Genomic DNA, 19,525 nt, shown 5'->3' with positions numbered 1-19,525 from the left:
CAGCCTGTTTGTTTGATTCGTTTGATCTTTTTTTTTGCAAGTTGATCTGCTTTCTTATTACATTCGATGCTCTGATGTCCTGGTACCCAGACAAGCTCAATCTTGTTTCGGTCTCCCAGTTTATTCAGTTCTTTAATGCAGTCCTGTACTAGCCTAGAAGTGACTTCCTGACACACCAGTGCCTTTAGTGCCACTTGACTGTCAGAAAATAAATGGATCTGCCCTTTTTTAAGAGCTCTCTCATTATTTCCTTTTGCACATTGCAGTATCGCATAAATTTCCACTCAAAAAATGGTGCAGTTTCTCTCCAAGGCAAAGCTTTCGCTAATTTTTGTATTATTTGTAGTATATTCCTGCTCCCACAGCGTCTGTAGTTTTGGATTCATCTCTATACCAGATCTTACCCTGTTGATTATGGTAGTCCTTGTTTCTCCATGCATTCCTGGCTGAAATAGACACCCTATATGAATTTTTAAAATTTTATTTTTTTGTCATGTGATCTAATTTCTTATTAAAAGTGTCCTTTGTCACATTTCTTGTGATACTCATATGCTCTATCTCTTCATTGTAAAGTTTCAGTGATTGTTTTATTCTGTAGGCTCCCAAACTTACTTCTCCTTGTATTATCAAATGCATGGGAGGTAGACCTAGTAGAGCCCCCTTAGCTGCTAGTACGCACTGCACCAGTTATCTCCATACACGCAAGTCTTTGCACCTTGCTGAATTTGGATTTTGCAGCTATTTGAATTATATAAGTTCACCACATCGTCACTGCGTAGGTAATTGAGGGTTTGATCACCATTGTGTACACCAAGTGCACGATATCCGGTTTTAATGTCCATTTCTTCCCATACATACGCCTGACCCTTATAAATGTTGTAACTGCACTGCCTGTTATTTTTTCTAATTGTCGGTTCCAGGTAAGTTTCGAGTCTAGTATAACCCTGAGATACTTTACCTCTCCCTTTGGCTGAATTACTTATCCCTGCAGCTTTAGGGGACCTAATCCCTCTAGTTTCCGTCTGCGTGTAAAGGCGACTATGGTTGATTTGTGGGGACTTATATTTAGCCCCTCTCTATAAGTCCATTGTCTCACTAGTGCTAGGGCCTCGTTCATGCGATCTCTGGCTATTTTTCTTGCGAAATGATTACCAAATCATTCTCATATCCAATTGTTTTGTGACAACAACAACTTGTGTTTAAAGTTCCTATTAGTCCATTCATCACCTGATTCCACAGCAGTGGGGACAGAACTTCCCACTGTGGACTTCTTTTGTTGACCCAGGTCAACACGGTGTCTCCAAAGATAGTGGTATTTACCACTCTATTCCTGAGCATAGAGTCTATTCAATTCATATGTCCTCGACTCCTTTGCGTCTCAGAGCATTGGTTATGGATGTTATCGAAGGGTTGTAGAAAGCCCCCTCCATATCCAAACAGGCTCCCAGCATTACCTCTTCATTTTCAATTGTGTTCTTTACTTTTTCTACCTTATTGAGTCTGTGGAGTGGTGTCTCGGTTAAATTCCCTGCTTTATAGGCATGTTGTTCTTGATATATTGAAGATTGTAGAGATAGTGCAAACACTCCTGACCACGGCGCAGTAGACGAAATTTGGTTTACAGTAGAACCTTTCTGCCTGTAAGTGAATTTTGACTCCGCCTTCGCGGATCATGGAGCTGATCAGGAGTGTTTGCACTATCTTCACCAATGATTCATAATATATATTCACAATGTTGAGCAGTTTCTCTAATGTCTTCTGTAGGAATGACATTTAACTTATTGCTCTTAAATACGGCATCCGAAAAAAGGTTTATATCTTATAAATTCTTCGTATTTGTTATATACTGTATAAACTTTGGAATTTATTTGAGTAAATTTTTTTTTTATTTTCATCTACATTATTTTCCAATAACTTGCCTCCTTTAGAGAAAATGATATTCTATTCATACTTTTAGTTTTAAAGTATAACTAATACCGTAATATAGAAATTCCTTTGTGCTAACTTAATTTTCGTCGCTTCATTATATCCGTTATACTAATAAAGTTTAATCAGATGATGATTTTTGTCAAGTACTCTTAATTGAATGCTGGATCTAGAGACCTAATTTATATGCTTATTGTGTATTATGCCCATGCTTATGTGAAATCATCTAAAATCGTATATTTAGGCCATTATTTGATATTTTTCCGACAAGCTGTAACAGTTATAGGATGTTTACTAATTTTTAATAATTTAATGCTTTGTAAATCTTTTAAACGGAATTGAATGTTCTTATACATTGCTCTGCTGGGTATATACTTTATACACCCGAGATCAGAGCTAAAACACTACAAAAAAAAAGGTGATAAAACAGTAAGAATTGGTACTAGTAGGGGTATTCAACATCTCTTTGTCAACCATTTTCCATCTACTCCTGAATGTAGGTCTCTCCCAATTGCTTCCATCTTTCTCTATCTTGCGCCAATCTAATCCACTGTTTACCTGCCACTGCTTTTCTGTCATCTACCCATCTTTTTTGAGGTCTTTCCATGCTTCTTGTTGTCGTCCTTGGTCTCCATTCTAGAATTCTCCGTGTCCACCTGTTGTCACTATATCGGGCTACGTGACCTGCCCAGCGCCATTTCATTTTTGTAATTTCTACCACAATATCCCTAATCTTCGTTCTACGTCTTATCTCGGTGTTTCTAATCTTTTCTCTCAGTGATATTCCAAGCATGATTCGTTCCATTGCTCTTTGCGTTGTTTCTAATTTTTTTAGCAGATTTTTTGGTAAGGGCTACTGTCTCCAAGTCGTAGGTATAAACTGGTAGTATGCATATGTTATACACCTTTTTCTTTAAGTGTACAGGAATGGAGGTGTTTTTCAAGATATATGCTAGTTTGCCGAAAGCTCCCCATGGCTAGTTGTGTTCTTCTTTTAATTTCAGTATCTTGATTTGGTTTTCCCAGTTTGATGACATGACCTAGATATACATATTGTTCAACATTTTCTATGGTATGATTTTGTATTGTTATATTTGTCTGGTCTCGGCTCAGTATTTTTGTTTTGTTGTAGTTCATTTTTAAGCCTACCGCTCCTGAAACTGCATTCAATTGTTATAACTAGACTTCGGCAAATATGCAAATAAAAATGTAGAAAATATGCGCATAAATATGCACGTGTTTACCCGAAAATATGCAAATATTTTACAAAATATGCATACAAATAAATAAAAAATCGTAAAATAGTAACAATTTTATTTAAAAAAAAAAGTGTACATAACTAAATATTTCCAACTATTAATTAAGATTTACATTTATTTTAAGTAACTACATCATTTTTTAAGTATTAATAAACTTATTTAGAATTATGGTAACAATAAATGACCAAGTGGTGTTCAAAATTTTCTAACAAAAACTTGTGGCTTCTGTCTGAGTACATATATTTATATATGGAAAAACTTCGTTCAACATCAACTGATGTAACGGGAGCATTTTTCAAACTAACCAAAACATTTGGTTCTAAATTAATTGTTTCCGAAATATTTCCAGCTAGAACACTGACTACTTCAGAAAGAATATGGTAACCTTTATTTTTTTCCATAGTAGCTTCAAATTTTTTTAAAATATCTTTTCCAATATTACCTCTAACGTTCCGACAACATGACGCAAATTCTTTTATTAATGCTGTACTTTCGAACAATGACAGTTTTGGTGATTCTAACTGAGTAATTGTTTTTTGAACAAAACTAAAATTTGATTTTATAAATGAAAGTTCTTGTTGAAGCAAGTTACTCTGAAAAGTTTGTTTAGAATCCAAAAGAGATTGGGAACTTTCATCTGTTAACAAAATGATCTGCATAAAAATTAGCTGCTTCTAACCATGTTCCCCATCGCGTTAAAATAGGTTGTGGTGGAAGAGGAATGTTAGGTAGCATTTCTTTATAAAGTTGAATTCTTATAGGAGATTTAAGAAATACTTTTTTGACACTGGATATCATGGTATTTACAAGAGGAAACTTTTTTCGTATTTCCTCTGCAACTCTGTTTAATCCATGCGCTACACAAGTAACATGTATTAAATCTGGGAAAAATATTTTTAAATTTTGTCCTGCTTTCACCATATAAGGAGCAGCATCCGATAAAAGAAGCAGTAATTTATTAAAAGGAATAGTTGTCGGAAGAAAAAAAGTTGCTAATGTTTCTTGTATAAAACGCGAAATTGTTAAAACATTTGTTTTCTCAAGTTGCTGGCATGAAATAAGATGAGATTTTGGTAAGGTATCTTCTTTAAGAACACCAATCAATAAATGAGCAATATACGTTCCTGAGGAATCAGTGGTTTCGTCTACAGATATGTAAAAATAATTATCTGCAATTTCTTCCTTAATATTAATTAACACCGACGAGTATAGCCCGTTCACATTATTTCTTCTTAGAGACCGATCACTTGGAACATTAAGTTTGCAATATTTTTTTAGAAACGAACTAAAATTTACATTTGCTAATTTTGAAAGTGGTATGTTTGCAGACACTAATGCGCGACACAAGTCTTCATTAAAAGTTTCTTGCTCATCTAATTTTTTTGAAGTAGATTGGAAACATTTAGCCATTGAAGTTTGATGTTTTCCTCCTATTTTTCCTTTTTTTGCAATGTGTGAAGCAGTTCTCACATGTTGGTCTATCTGAAATTTCTTCTCACATGCTATCTATAAATAAAAATAAAAACCTTTATTTTAACCCAACCTTTAAAATATAAAAATATACAAGGTGTTTTTGGTTAATCAAATAACTGGTTTGAAAAAAAAACACTCGCTAAGTGTTTTAAATGCAGTATTAATCCACAAATTAGTTTTTGTTACTAACCATTAGTACATCATATAACTTATTTTAAAATTCAACAAAAGTTTTTTTTTGTTAATTCAATTACAATAAAAATAATTGTGTTTTAGAATAGCTGACTTCATAAAAAAAAGTAAAGGTGAAAATTTTTTCTAAATACACACCATTGTATTGTACCATGGACAATTTTTTCTCACTAAAGGAAGCTATTTTTCATTTAAAAACAACCTACGAGTACTAAATTTCAAGTAAATACGTTTATTGGTTTTAAAGTTATTGTTGTTATTAACTAAAAGAATTTAATTTTTTTTAATTTTAACACCCTGTATCTCGAAAAGTAAATAAGTTTGACCCCTCATTAACTATATCGTTTTGTTCAATTTTTCGAGAAGTATCTACAGTCAAACGTTGTAAGTGTCATTTGGAAACACCCTGTATGTATGAAATATTAGATATTTAATAGAAAATATTAGATACTTACAATTTTGCCACAGACTGAACAGTAGATTTTTCCCATATCCATAGACAGCTCTTTATAAGGTTTAATCCAAGTTGAAGCACTGGTTGTTTTAGGCATTATAAAATCACAATCTTCCTTTTTGTTACGCACAACGAGTGTTTACGCTTTGAATATCAAAACAAAAATGATTTACAAATCTGAGCATCAAATTAGAAATGTTTAGGTACCTAACTCAATAAACTGGGAGATTTTGGAAAATCCCTAAATTAGGAACAAAACTATTAGCCGTTTACCTGCTGTTAAGATACAATAAATTGTAGATAGATTTGGGGATTAGATTATAAAATGCAAATGAGCGAACCCTTAGCGATTATCCAATAACTGAATGCCTCAGTGACCGAGACTTTCTAAGAATGTTGAGGGCTACTTAAATTGATCTTCTTTGAAATTGTAAATGTTTTGTACCTGTAGAGATTACGTACTTAGATCATTTCTTGATTAAAATGACTACAAAATTTTATACAAGAATTGAAATAAATTGGTATGTTTAAAGATTTTCAAATACAATATAAAAATCTGAACTTTTATGCACTTTATGCAAACTTTTATACAAATATGCCAAAATATGAAATATTTGCATAAAATATGCACAATATGCAAAATATGCAATATGCATATTTGCCGAAGTCTAGTTATAACATATCATTTAGTTCGTGGATATTATCGGCTATTAAAACTATGTCTCTCTATTAATCTCAAGTGGTTTAAGTATGATCCATCGACGTTGATACCCTTGCTGTTCCATTCTAATTTCTTAAAAATGTCTTCTAGAGCAAGGGTAAATAGTTTGGGAGAGATGGTGTCTTCTTGTCTTACTCCCCGTTGTAGTCTTATGGGATTAGTTTTTGTGCTTTCGTCCAGCTTTATCTGCATGGTGGCATTTTCATATATGTTTAGTGTATCTTGAACCTATACGTGCATTTTCTAGAGATTCAAGCACTGTCCATAATTCTATGGAATCGAATGCTTTATAGAAATCGACGAACGCCATATGAATTGGAACATTATACTCGATACATTTTTCTATCAGTGTTCTTACGGTGTGCAAATGACCTATGATTAAAATGTTTTCTGAATCCAGCCTGCTCGATAGGTTGATAGAAATCAATAGTAGTAGTATTCAACATAGAGAGAGAATAAGGAACGAGGATTTTAAATAAAACACACTTGTAATTATCGCAGTGTATATTTTATAATAAAATTTACAAAATAAAATAATTACAATAACATAATGTTACATATGTTAAAAAAAACATAAAATTATTACACATGTAATTTATTTTTTTTTACAATCACTTGGGCAAGAAAATTTTTTGGCAAACATTGACAACGAAAGGATATCATTCACTAAAGTTGGTCACAAAATATAAAAAATTGAGATTAAAAATTTTACGCAAGATAAAAATATTTTCGCCATTTGCTTGTTTAACTCGGTTAAACCTAAATAAATAAAACAATATGGACAAACTAACTGTGGTGTCTCGAATACACCTCTTAAGATCACAAGTGGTTTAAGAGTTGCAAAAATAACTTTCATTTTAATAGTGATTGTAGAAAAAAAAATGATTGTATTAAGAGCAAAAATAACATTTTTGTTCTTAAGTAAGTGAGGCTAACTGTTTTCTTCATTAATAATGTATTACGTTTTTGCTCAAATGCATAAATGGTTGCCAAATTACTAAATAATACTGGGAATTTATAATATTATAATAATTATAAAATGCTATGATCTAATATAGCTACTTTGTAGAAGAATTTCAATCGATTAAATTAGTACAATACTGTCAAAAACTATTCAACATTAAGATAAACTTTACATTAAAATAATTAAAATATTGCATTTAAGAGTACAAAATCAACACATATTATCGAAAATATGTTTAAATAGAAATAAATAAATAATAAGATCATATCTCTAATTTTGTCATCATGTTGTCACATTTCCTTCAGCGCTTTCCTTCTAGTACATACTGTATTTCTTTAAAACTTTTACCTTTTGTTTCAGGCACGATAAATACTACAAACAAAATAGAAAAAACTGAAGTTATCCCGAATATCCAAAACGTGTACGGCCTACCAACTGCATCCGATAAATATGGAAAACCTAAAGTAACTAGAAAGGCCAGTAAGAGGCAAACACATGTCGACAAACTGGCAGCCATTGCTTTGATATTACTAGAAAATAGTTCCCCACACACTGTCAAAGGTAATGTACCAAATCCAAAGTTAAATGATACGAAAAATACAATAAGACTAAGAATAGGTAGCCAGAATATGGCGTCTGTATTAAAATTGTTCTCTTGGCAAAAGAAAAATGCTCCCAAAGCGGCTAGTGATATTGTACAACCAACATTGGAAGATAGTAAAAGTACTTTTCTTCCTAATCTATCTACTAAAAGAGTGGAAAATATGTTGGAAATAATCTGAACACCTCCTAATATTAACGAGGCTGTATTCGAATTAATGCTAGTTTTAGCAGCTTCGAAAATAGATTGCATATAATTCAGTACTGCCATAAAACCTAATAATTGTTGAAACATCAGAAGTCCACATGTAATAGTCAAACCTTTTCTAGCTGCTTTAGTGGAATAGATCTCTCTCCAATCTGATTTCTTTTCCTTATTTTCATTTATAACTTCTTCGAGATATGCTAATTCTTCATGCACCTTACTGGTAGTTCTTATTTTCTTCAAGCACGCTTCAGCCTCTTTATCTAACTTTTTAGCCACGAAGTAATAAGGACTCTCAGGTATAAAAGGTATAAACATTACGTAGAACAGTATTATCGGAATTAACTGAAGATAGGCGAACATTTGAATAGAAACGACAGGTCCAATAGCGTAAACAATAAAATACCCTATTGCTCCCATAATACCCATAATGCACCCTAGGAATCCTCTATTCGAATCTTCAGAAATTTCTGCAACGTAACTTGGTAATACAGCTAAGGTACATCCACAACTTATACCAAGCAAAAATCTAGTTACGTAAAACACAGCCACTGACTTGGCTAGTGCTATACCTATATAACAGAATAAAAACGGTAAGCTAAATATGATCAGTGTTTTCTTTCTACCCAGTTTCTGAGACACAAAACCAGCTATAATTGTTCCTGGGACGCTAGTAAAAGTTGGTAAAGAAGCTATTAATGACTTTTCAGCTGTTGTTATGGGCCGTCCAAGAGGATTGACATCTGGATCCAAGCTTTCCAGTTTTAGTAGAGATGGAGAAGCCCATGACATGGTTATTCCTGTCGCTAACGTCAGAATGTTTACTAAAAATAAATTGTTATTAAGTAAAAACTGAATACTACAAATAATCTTAAGGGTTACTTATAAGGTTATTTATTTATAAACTAGAGATTTTTCCCCTCGCCATGCGACGGTGGATTACAGAGTATGCGGCACTTGGGAATGGGAAAATTTTGTATCTCAATAGCATTGTCAGCTCCTCACACTTTGACGTTACACATTACGTCGAGAAATCTACAGTATTAACTGTCATAGTTTAAATATTATCAGCTGGTCGGCGCCAGTAATTCGCCATTTTTAATACAAATCAATTTTCAAATTAATTTACAAATTAATAAGAATTATTAAATAAAAAGTTTTATTATATGGGAATCGAGACCGTAACCTATGGCTTCGTAGGAAAACCTTCTAACACTTTGCTATGTGGACAATTGACAATAGTTATCGAGAATAGGTAAAAAAAAGCAGGGTAAGATATTAAATGACCAATATTTTTGGTAATTTTTCGAAAAAATAACTACTGATGAAGTAGTAAAATTTACGAGTAAGGATATTTGAATCATCAATTTGTAGATTTATCCACTTATTATACGCAAGGGAGATACCTCTAGGAATAATCAAAATGATCGAACATATTTACCAAAACAACACAATAAAAGTAAAGTAGAAGAAGTCCTTTATTGTTCAACCTAATTATGGATGAAATAATAAAAAAAAAAATAACTAAAAAAGGATACCGAATGGGAGAAAAACAACGTAAAATAATCTGCTATGCAGACGACGCAATACTACTTTCTGGAAGTGAAGATGATTTACAACGTACGCTGCACAAATTTAATATAACCTCCAGAAAATTTAACATGTTAATTTCTCCAAAAAAGACAAAATGCATGGTTATAACAGCAAAATTGGCTAATTGGCTATGCCAAAGCCATTATACAATAAAAAAAAAACAGCAAATTTTTTAAGATGTAAATTGGAACTAGAAGATCAGACAATAGAACAAATGATGGAGTTTAAATATCTAGGCATCACATCATATAGCTACGGAAAGCTCGAAACATAAGTTGAATATCAAGTGAATAAAACAAACACAGCCGCACGTTGCCTGAATGGAACAATATGGAGAAATAAAAATATCAGGAAGGAAATGAAAGGCAGAATTTACAAAACGGTTATCAGACCAATAATGACATACGCGGCAGAAACACGACCTGGCACAGAGAGGACGAAAAGGATGTTAGAAATAGCAGAGATGAGAACACTTAAAAAAATTTATGGTAGTCATGTCTACATAAAAAGAAGAAGTAGAAGGGGAGAAATTCCGAAAGAATGGCTAATATCTGAGTTCATCCTAATACCCAAAAAACTCAATACAATGAAATTTGAAGAATATAGAACGATCAGCTTGATAAAACTTATTTTAAAAGTCTTCTTGCAATATGCAGACCATGCAATACTCCTTGCAGCCAGTAAAGAAGCAGAAAATATTGGTTGATCGCACTACGCAGTACTGCTAGAGGTATGGAATGGTTCTGAAGACAAAAAAATAAAAATCATAATTGGCAGTAAGAACAATATTGAAGCGGAACAATCTACGTTGAAGGAAAAGTATCACAGGCATCACATTATATAGCTACGTAAAGCTAGAAACAGAAATAGAAGATCAAGTGAATAAAGCAAACAGAACTGCAGGTTGCCTGAATGAGACAATATAGAGAAATAAAAATATCGGGAAAGAAATAAAAGGAAGAATTTACAAAATAGTCATCAGACCAATGACATACGCGGCAGAAACACGACCTGACACAGAGAGGGCGAAAAGGATGTTAGAAACAGCAGAGATGAAGACACTTAGAAAAATTGATAGTAAAACATGGGAACCACATTATGGGATAGAGCTATAAGTACAGATATATGACGTAGATGCAAGGTGCAGAACGTCAAGAACTGGGTAAGAAATAGAAGAGTAGGATGGAACGATCATATAAGCCAAATGACAACAAATAAAGTAGTAAAGACGTCAAGAGACATTTCCCAAATGAGTCATGTCTACATAAAAATAAGAAGAAGAAGAAAATTTGTAAAATGAATTGCTAATAAATTAACCGGATCATTTCAAGAACAAAATATGAATGATTAAAACTCAGTAGGTTAAAATGTCAGTTGGTAGTTCAGAATTCTTTCTTAAGTAACGTTAGGGCCGCTAGGAGTTATCGTCTCGGACAAACTGCGTTTCTGTTTAATGTGTCATCCTAGCTATTTATTAGGTTAGATATTTAAAACTGGCATCGTAATATGATAAAAGAAGATCTCGTAATCTCGCGATATTCAAAATGATTGGAAAATTGTTCTTTATATAGTTTTAAACTGATAGTATTTTTTTAGTGTTGAGGCACATACTTTAACTAAGCTATGTATAAGAGACTGAAGGTGTCTTGTATATAGCTTAGTTACACATAACAAGTGTGTTATTGACGACTAGAAAACGATTGAAATAAGCCTAATTAATAAACAAACACAAGTTATGATTATCTAGATTAAAGTCATACTTGCTTTAAGGAGAAAATTCCAGACACCTACGGTATCATAAGAATTGGGCTCTGATGAAAATTTTTCGTATTAACGAGCCCTAGGTTACCTGGTATGATGGTTTCCCATAAAAATTTTTGGACGCATCTAGACGCCGAGGGCAGTACCACTGTCTCCATGATCTTATAGGGATGTTTACCAAAACCCAATTGTTATCTAGAAGGTTCTTTGGAATGACATCAATAGGAGAGAGAATAATACCTATCATACACTTTCATTTTTTAGTATTCCATTGCCTTGTATTTCTCTCCATTGCTCCACTGCATTATACTTTTCATTCAGCATTGTTTCCTTATGTAATCCCTAAACTTGGCGATTTTCTTGTTGTATTTACTATGCAGATTATTGTTGTTATTATGTTGTTGATATGTCTGATTATAGACACAGACACGTTAAAAAAGAATAAGAAGCAAGTTAAACAAAAACTAAAACTTACCTGTAAAGGCTGCCCAATGAAGGAAGTAGTTTGTCTTGCCAGACATGTTGAACTGAAAACTAATAAAAAAGTTGTAATTTCATAATAATTATAAATGTTTCCATAGTGTTGCATAAAAACATTATATATAAACAGTATTTTTAGTAGTAGTTGTATAACATTGACTTTATTAACCCTTTGGGGCCTAGTGGTTCCATGAAGATACCACAAATAAAATAATTTTTGTTAACGGCCTAGAAGTGATTGCTTGGAACCACACTGTCGGAGTGCATTTCTGTGTATATCCCTACTTTATACAAATCTTGCCGCCGTAATATTTTATTGTTCAGACACACTAGTCGACAGTTGTGTTGTATAAGTCACGAGTGTTGTGAAGTGAAGAACGACAAACAATATATTTTATTTGAAATCAGCAATTTATTCGGTAAGTTTTTTGTTATTTCTGTTTGTTATGCGGTTCTTTTGTGATATTTGATAATTTAGTGTTTGTAAAACTTAGCATAAATTTATTATTTGCAAATAAAATGTGTGGTTCTCCTATGGAACCACCAGGTCAGTGGGATATGCCTACATCTCTGTTTTTGTTTTACTTCAGGTGTTGGTCATGGACATTAGGAAGTTGGCCTCAGACGAGGCATATGCTTTGATTGACGAAATACCATCAGATTTACAGTCTGTCACTTCAGGGGCTCCATCTGAGGATGAATTAGATGAGTTTGAGGATGACGAGTTTTAAGTCATATCAAATAATAGCGACAGTGAGAATGACGAGGATGCTGACATTGAGGCAGCTCCAAATCAAAAATTCAAATGGACGAGTAATGCAAATTTTTTTACTACAACTGCGCCCTTTACCGAAAGTTTTGGACCCAGCATACCTGAGCAAATTGAAAGTCCTATAGATACGTTTTTATGTCTATTTCCTAATAAATTAATTGAAACCATGGTTTTTCAAACAAATCTGTATGCAACGCAGCAATTTGGTGAACGTATTATTCCCACGAATTTTGCCGAAATGAAGTGTTTCCTTGGAATAAATTTGATGATGGGACTTACGAAGAAGCGTAGTTATAAAAACTATTGGTCATTTAAATTTCAAGTAAGGGATCACTTTATATCATCGGTCATGTCCAGGGATCGATTTTCATGGATGTTGGGAAATTTGCATATGAACGATAATACAGTACAACCCCAGAAAGGTGACGAGGGCTATGATAAACTATACAAGTTACGACCAATGATTGACAGGCTAACACATACTTTTGCAAACTGCTATAAATCTGGTGAAAATCAAAGTATCGATGAATCGATGGTCAAATATAAAGGGAGAATAGGTTTTATAAAAAGGTCAATAAAAAGGGGGTATAAAATTTAAATACGAGCAGATAGTTGTGGGTTTGTATCGCAGTTCCAGATTTATACTGGAAAAGTTGGCTCTGGCGAAGAAGGTTTAGGTTCCAGAGTAGTAAAAGATTTAACCCGTCTACTTGTAGGCAAGCATCATAAAATATATTTTGATAATTTTTTTTATTCTATCCAGTTAGCCAGTGACCTTTTGAAAGATGGCATTTACTCATTTGGAACTATGAGAAAGAAACGTAAGAATCAGTCAACAAATTTAGTCAACAATAAAACAAAAATGGCAAGAGGAACTTCAGAAGGAGGATCACTGAAGAAGGTCTAGTATATCTAACGTGGATGGACAGCAAGCCAGTTCTATTTCTCAGTAACTTTCACAACCCAAATGATATCCAAACTGTTTCCAGAAAAAACAAAGATGGTACCTCTCAAGACGTTGCTTGTCTTCAAATAGTCAAAGACTATAACAAGCATATGGGATATGTCGACCAGTCAAATATTATGTATATTTCTTTATACAAAATAAATCGCAAGTCTAAGAAATGGTGGCATAGGTTGTTTTGACATTTTCTGGATATATCTGTAGTAAATAGTTATATTTTATATAGAGACCGGGCAGAAAACGTAACAAGTTTTTCTATGAAAGACTTTAGATTGGCTGTAGCGTTGGGATTAATTGGAGCTAAACCAGATCCAGATAAAAAGGGCAGAAGGAGTACTCAAGGTGTACCAAATAAATTTAAGACTATAGTTCCCCCTAAAATAAAATATGATAAATGTGCCCATCTTCCAATCCACGGAAATAAGGTTCGTTGTGCCTATTGCAGTACGCGTGCGCAACCACATCGTTCTAGGTGGCATTGTTCTACATGTCGTGTTGGACTCTGTTTAAGTGAACAAAACAATTTTTTTTATAAATTTCACCAAAAGAATTGATTCTGATTTTGGTCTAGTTTCCTAGTTGGACCTAAGGTCCAACCAAATAAGTAATCGCGGATCAACTGAGGGCATGACGTAGGGCAGCAGCTATGTCATTATTGCACTGGGGCTGTATAATCCATACAGGTCTAGTGTAAGTTACTCACAGGCGACAACTACACCTTAGTTCAACCGGCTGTGAGACTGCCATCAGGCAGGCAACGGGAATCCACCTGATTATCTTCCCAGAGTGCGTTATGAATGGTCTGAAATAGGCGACCGGGCAGGTGATTGTGGACGGCTAGGCAATATCTGCGAAATGGGATACTGGAAGATCAAACTTAAAATTACGTAAAAAACGCGGCATCGCAACATGGAATGTAAGCTGCTACAGCCAGGTAAATTGTATATATTAGAAAATGAACTGATCAAGGAGAAGATAGATATCTGTTGGATATCTGAGACACACTGGGAAGGCCAAGGACATTATGAGGCCACTCACTACAAAGTTTTCATGTCAGAAGCTAACAAATGAGGACAAAAAGGCGTAGCAATATTAATTCAAAAACGTTGGGCAAAATATGTACATGAATACTGTAACGATGCTCTCATCGTTTAACAGTTCGAACCGTGGGAGTGTCAATATTTGCGCATCCACTTCTACAACGTGACGGCGTAGGGCAATTCAAACGGCTATTTAAGGCGTGTGAATAGCGGAATTAGACAGTCTTGTAGCTAGCGCTCTAGGCTCCCTGACTCGCCGGTGTAGTGAACCAGCGAGACATTCTGGACAGAGATAGTTCCGTATTGAGGATCATACTCTGTCCCTAACCAAGCGGAACCCATCGGTATTGCGTATTGAGCATTACCGTGGATCTGCACAGAACCAACCGGGACAGAGATTTCCGTATTGAGGATCATACTCTGTCCTTAGCCAAGCGGAACCCGTCGGCATTGTGTATTGAACATTGCCGTGGGTCTGCACAGCTAAATATTTTGTTTGCGAGCATATTCGGAGCTTTCGCTGAATTGAAGCGAAAGCGAGTATATTAGTAGTACTAATTAGTTTCTTTTCTTTTATAGACGTTTGCCGGGGAAATTCATTCATCGCGGGACCCAGACGGAAACGTAGAATTCATTTTATTTTTGTTTTATAAGTATACAACGTAGAATTCCTTTTTTTTTAGTTTTTATTTATTGTATATATATACTTAATAGATTTATTTTTATTTCAAACCTGTGTTTTACTGAGTCTGTCGCCCCGAAAGAGCTACCCATCACAAACTGGCGCCCGAGCAAAAATTAATAACATGCCGACAGATAAAGACACAGACTCAGTAACAGGTACGTCGTGGATAAACCGACTTTGCAAAGAGGAATTGCAGAGCGAGGCCGAAAAATACGGCTTAGATCCCAAGGGAACCGTCGACGAATTGAGAGCACGACTCAGAACCTATTTTAAAAATCGCGAGGAAGCTACAGGAACAATCCCAAAAGAAAAAACTTCCAAGGGAACAGAATCCGACACACTGGCCCAGGAAATTTCGGGCATCCGAAGACAATTACAGGAATTAACAATAACGAAACAAATGGGGCAACCAGAATTGCTAAATCAAGTACGAAAGTGGAACACACACTTCGACAAGAAACATTCGGATGCAATAGAATTCTTAGAGAGGATAGACGAATTAAGCTTGGCCTACGAGATCGATAAACAAGATCTACTAAGAGCATTACCAGAATTATTAGGAGACCACGCCTTGTTATGGTACAGAAACAATAACAAAAATTGGAAGTCATGGACAGATTTCAGCGAAGATTTTAAAAAAGCTTTCTATCCCAGGGGATATTTGCTACAACTAGAAGAGGAAATCTGAAACAGAAAACAGAGACAGAACGAACCAGTAGATAGATATATCACGGAGATTCAAACATTAATCAGACGAGAAGGATCTTTTTCTAAAAACCAAGAACTCGAAAGGATATACAAAAATTTGTTACCAGAATATAAGCTTTATGCTCGCCGCCGGGATTTCGGAAAGTTAGCCGAATTACAGGATTTAGCCCAAGAATACGAAGCTCTAGAAGACGAAAAGACCCGAGCAAATCAGATTTACCGTGGAAACTGGAGACGCACGGAGCAAGCAGAGTACGATGCGAAAACGGCATGCTTTAGATGCAAGATGCCAGGTCACAGCCGTAAAAACTGCAAAAACCCATGGAAAAAGTTTTGTTCGCGTTGCGGCAGAGAAGGGGTTTACAGCAGCGACTGCTGTTTCAGGCGTCAGGGAAACGAATTACAGACTGGAGAAACAAGGAATCGTCCCAGTCTGTAAAACAAGATTCGACTCCATTCGTTTTCGCCGTTACACAGCCAGCAAGCAATGACATTCGACTGTTCGCATCACTAAAAATAGGGCAAAGAACATACAGAGCGCTCATCGACACAGGAACTACCAAAAATTACGTCGGGGATAGAGTAGCTCAGATATACAAGGACTCTCTAGATAGCTACAGCGGGAGAACAAGACTAGCAAATGGAGCGTCAATCGAGCTTAACCAGAAGTTGACAATTGAATGCGAGATCGATAAGTTACAAACCCGACAAACATTCATAGTAATGCCAGGGTTGACGGAAGATGCATTAATAGGAGTGGAATTCCTCAGGAACCATTCTATCGAACTTAAATTCGATAAACATACGACCAAACAATACATACAACATCAAGAAGAGACATGTAACACTTTAAAAGACTCCACTCAAAATACGGAGTTAGAAAGGTTCCTAAGAAAAGAACTAAGGGAGTTTGAGAATATAACAGGACCCACGAACTTAATAAGACACGAAATAAAATTGAAGAAAAAGTGCGATCCAGTCAAGCAGCCTTATAGGCGGCACAATCCCGCAATGCTACAGATCATCAACCAAGAAGTGGACAAAATGTTAAAAGAAGGAACCATCGAACCCTCCACAAGTGGTTGGAGTTCACCGATTGTACTAGTTAGGAAAAAGGATAACTCGTACAGATTTTGCATTGACTTTAGAAAAGTCAACGAACTATCAGATAAGGACGCATATCCGTTACCCAGAATATCGGAAATTCTGGATAGACTTAAGGAAGCAAATTTTATATCGACCCTCGATTTGAAACAGGGATATTTTCAAATACCCCTAGAAGAAACAAGCCGCCCAGTGACAGCATTCAGCGTACCCGGAAAAGGCCATTTTCAGTTCAAAACCACCCCATTCGGACTGCATTCCGCAGGAGCCACTTTCCAACGCCTACTGGATAAGGTAATACCTCCCGATATGGAATTCGCGTTTGCCTACTTGGATGATATCGTAGTAATATCTAAAACGCTCCAAGAGCATTTAAATCACCTACATGAAGTTTTCCGAAGACTGAAAGAAGCCAGATTACAGCTGAACTTCGAGAAATGCACGTTTTGCCAGTCAGAACTCAAATACTTAGGACATGTGGTTGGAGCAGAAGGAATAAAAACCGACCCGGAGAAAACCAACGCTATAACCGGACTTACAGCACCGAGAAATGTGCGTCAACTCCGCCGGTTCCTAGGAATAACATCATGGTACCGCCGATTCATAGAGAACTATTCGACAATAGCAGGACCACTAAACATGCTTCTGAAGAAGAAGATAAGATGGAAATGGACCGATAAGCAGGAAAACGCGTTTGAAGAGCTAAAATCAAAACTTACATCGGCCCCAGTATTAGCATGCCCCGATTTTTCGAAAACATTTTACCTGCAAACAGATGCGTCGAACTGTGGACTTGGAGTTGCACTAACACAGAAATACGACGGCCAGGATAAAGTAATTGCATATGCTAGTCGAACCCTCACACCAGCCGAGACAAAATATTCCACAACAGAAAAAGAATGTCTATCCATCGTGTACGGGATAAAGCAAATGAGGCCGTATATAGAAGGATACAATTTTAAGGTCATATCAGACCATCAGTCCCTTAAATGGCTGAAGAACCTTAAAAACCCGTCAGGTCGGTTAGCCAGGTGGAGTTTAGAACTGCAACAGTACGATTTCGAGGTAATATATAGAAAGGGAGTCCTCAACAAGGTAGCAGATGCTTTGTCACGACAACCACAAGAAAACCAGAGCGAAGAACCAGAGTCGGAATTATTAGCATCAGAACTGGAATCATGCAGTTGGTACGATAATTTATATAGGAATGTACTCCAGAACCCAGACGATTTCCCGGATTTACAAATATCAAACGGGAAATTATATAAACACGTTTGGAGCAGCCGTAATTTAGCCGACCCAGAGTTTAATAACCCATGGAAATTATGCGTACCAAGATATAAAAGGAAAGATATTTTGGAGGAAAATCATGACTCGACCACAGCAGGCCACTTAGGAATTGCAAAAACAATTTGCCGAATAGCGCAAAAGTACTATTGGCCTAAGATGTTTAAACAAATTGCAGACTACGTTAGAGCCTGTACGAAGTGCCTCCAATATAAACCGTCTCAAATGCAACCAGCCGGGAAAATGCAACCGTCCACTGTAGAAAAGCCTTGGCATACTGTCTCAGTTGATTTAATGGGACCATTCCCAAGATCTGCAAAAGGAAACATTTTCTTAATAGTCGTGCAAGACCGGTTTACCAAATGGGTCGTCGCCCAGCCAATAAGAGCAGCATCTACGAACTCAGCATCGACACTCTACGATCTAAAGTAGTCATGCAATTCGGTATCCCGAAGAAAATCATCTCGGACAACGGCGCGCAATTTACAAGCGGAAATTTTAAGGCGTTCCTAAAGTCCTATAACATAAATCACATTCTAACACCACCGTACTCACCTCAATGCAATCCAGTAGAACGAATGAACAAAGTACTGAAAACGATGATAGCTACTTACGTGGAGGATAACCATTAAGACTGGGACAAATTCATACCAGAATTCTGCTACGCCATAAATTCGTCAAGACACGATTCAACAGGATTTTCACCAGCGCTTCTTAATTTCGGAAGGGAATTAGACATAACAGAGGCGACAAATGGACAAGATATACAGGGGTATGCAGAAAACTTAAACAAGTTAGAAGCGTTAAGAGAACTAGCGAAAGTGCACATGGAACACGCTTTCGAGGACCAAAAGAAACATTACGATCTAAGACGAAGAGACTGGCAGCCGCATCCAGGAGATCGAGTCATGAAAAAGGAACACCATCTATCATCAGCCAGTGCAGCTTTCACCAGCAAACTAGCGCCGAAGTACTCAGGACCATACATAGTAACGTCAGTGATATCACCAGTAATAGTAAAACTGAAATTGGCCGATAGTAGTAGCCGCAAGCAGACGACGGCGCATGTAAAAGATTTAAAACCGTGGGGAGGAAGATTGTAATAAAGATACCGAGAGGGATAGATGGCATCACGAGGCTGTAGACACCATATACACAAAAAAAAGGTATGTTACTTTTTTTTTCAAAGAGAAGGGGGTGTAACGATGCTCTCATCGTTTAACAGTTCGAACCGTGGGAGTGTCAATATTTGCGCATCCACTTCTACAACGTGACGGCGTAGGGGAATTCAAACGGCTATTTAAGGCGTGTGAATAGCGGAATTAGACAGTCTTGTA

At 35.8% G+C, this 19,525-nt stretch overlaps 1 protein-coding gene across 2 annotated transcripts in view; it reads right to left on the bottom strand.

Annotated features, from left to right (window-relative positions):
• Positions 1-6,517: 6,517 nt before the first annotated feature.
• Positions 6,518-19,525, bottom strand: part of LOC140431821 (facilitated trehalose transporter Tret1-like) — a 34,215-nt gene continuing 21,207 nt past the window's right edge. For both annotated transcript variants that reach the window (XM_072519702.1, XM_072519706.1), the window contains exons 2-3: positions 11,624-11,682; positions 6,518-8,618 (exon numbers count right to left, since the gene is read on the bottom strand). In XM_072519702.1, the coding sequence (XP_072375803.1) occupies positions 7,291-8,618; positions 11,624-11,682 (1,387 nt within the window). In that variant the 3' untranslated portion in view covers positions 6,518-7,290. The remainder of the gene's footprint in view (positions 8,619-11,623; positions 11,683-19,525) is intronic.

This window comes from Diabrotica undecimpunctata, chromosome 1, assembly GCF_040954645.1.
Source record: "Diabrotica undecimpunctata isolate CICGRU chromosome 1, icDiaUnde3, whole genome shotgun sequence".
NCBI lineage: Eukaryota > Metazoa > Arthropoda > Insecta > Coleoptera > Chrysomelidae > Diabrotica > Diabrotica undecimpunctata.
This window is presented reverse-complemented; position numbering and strand designations above follow the sequence as displayed.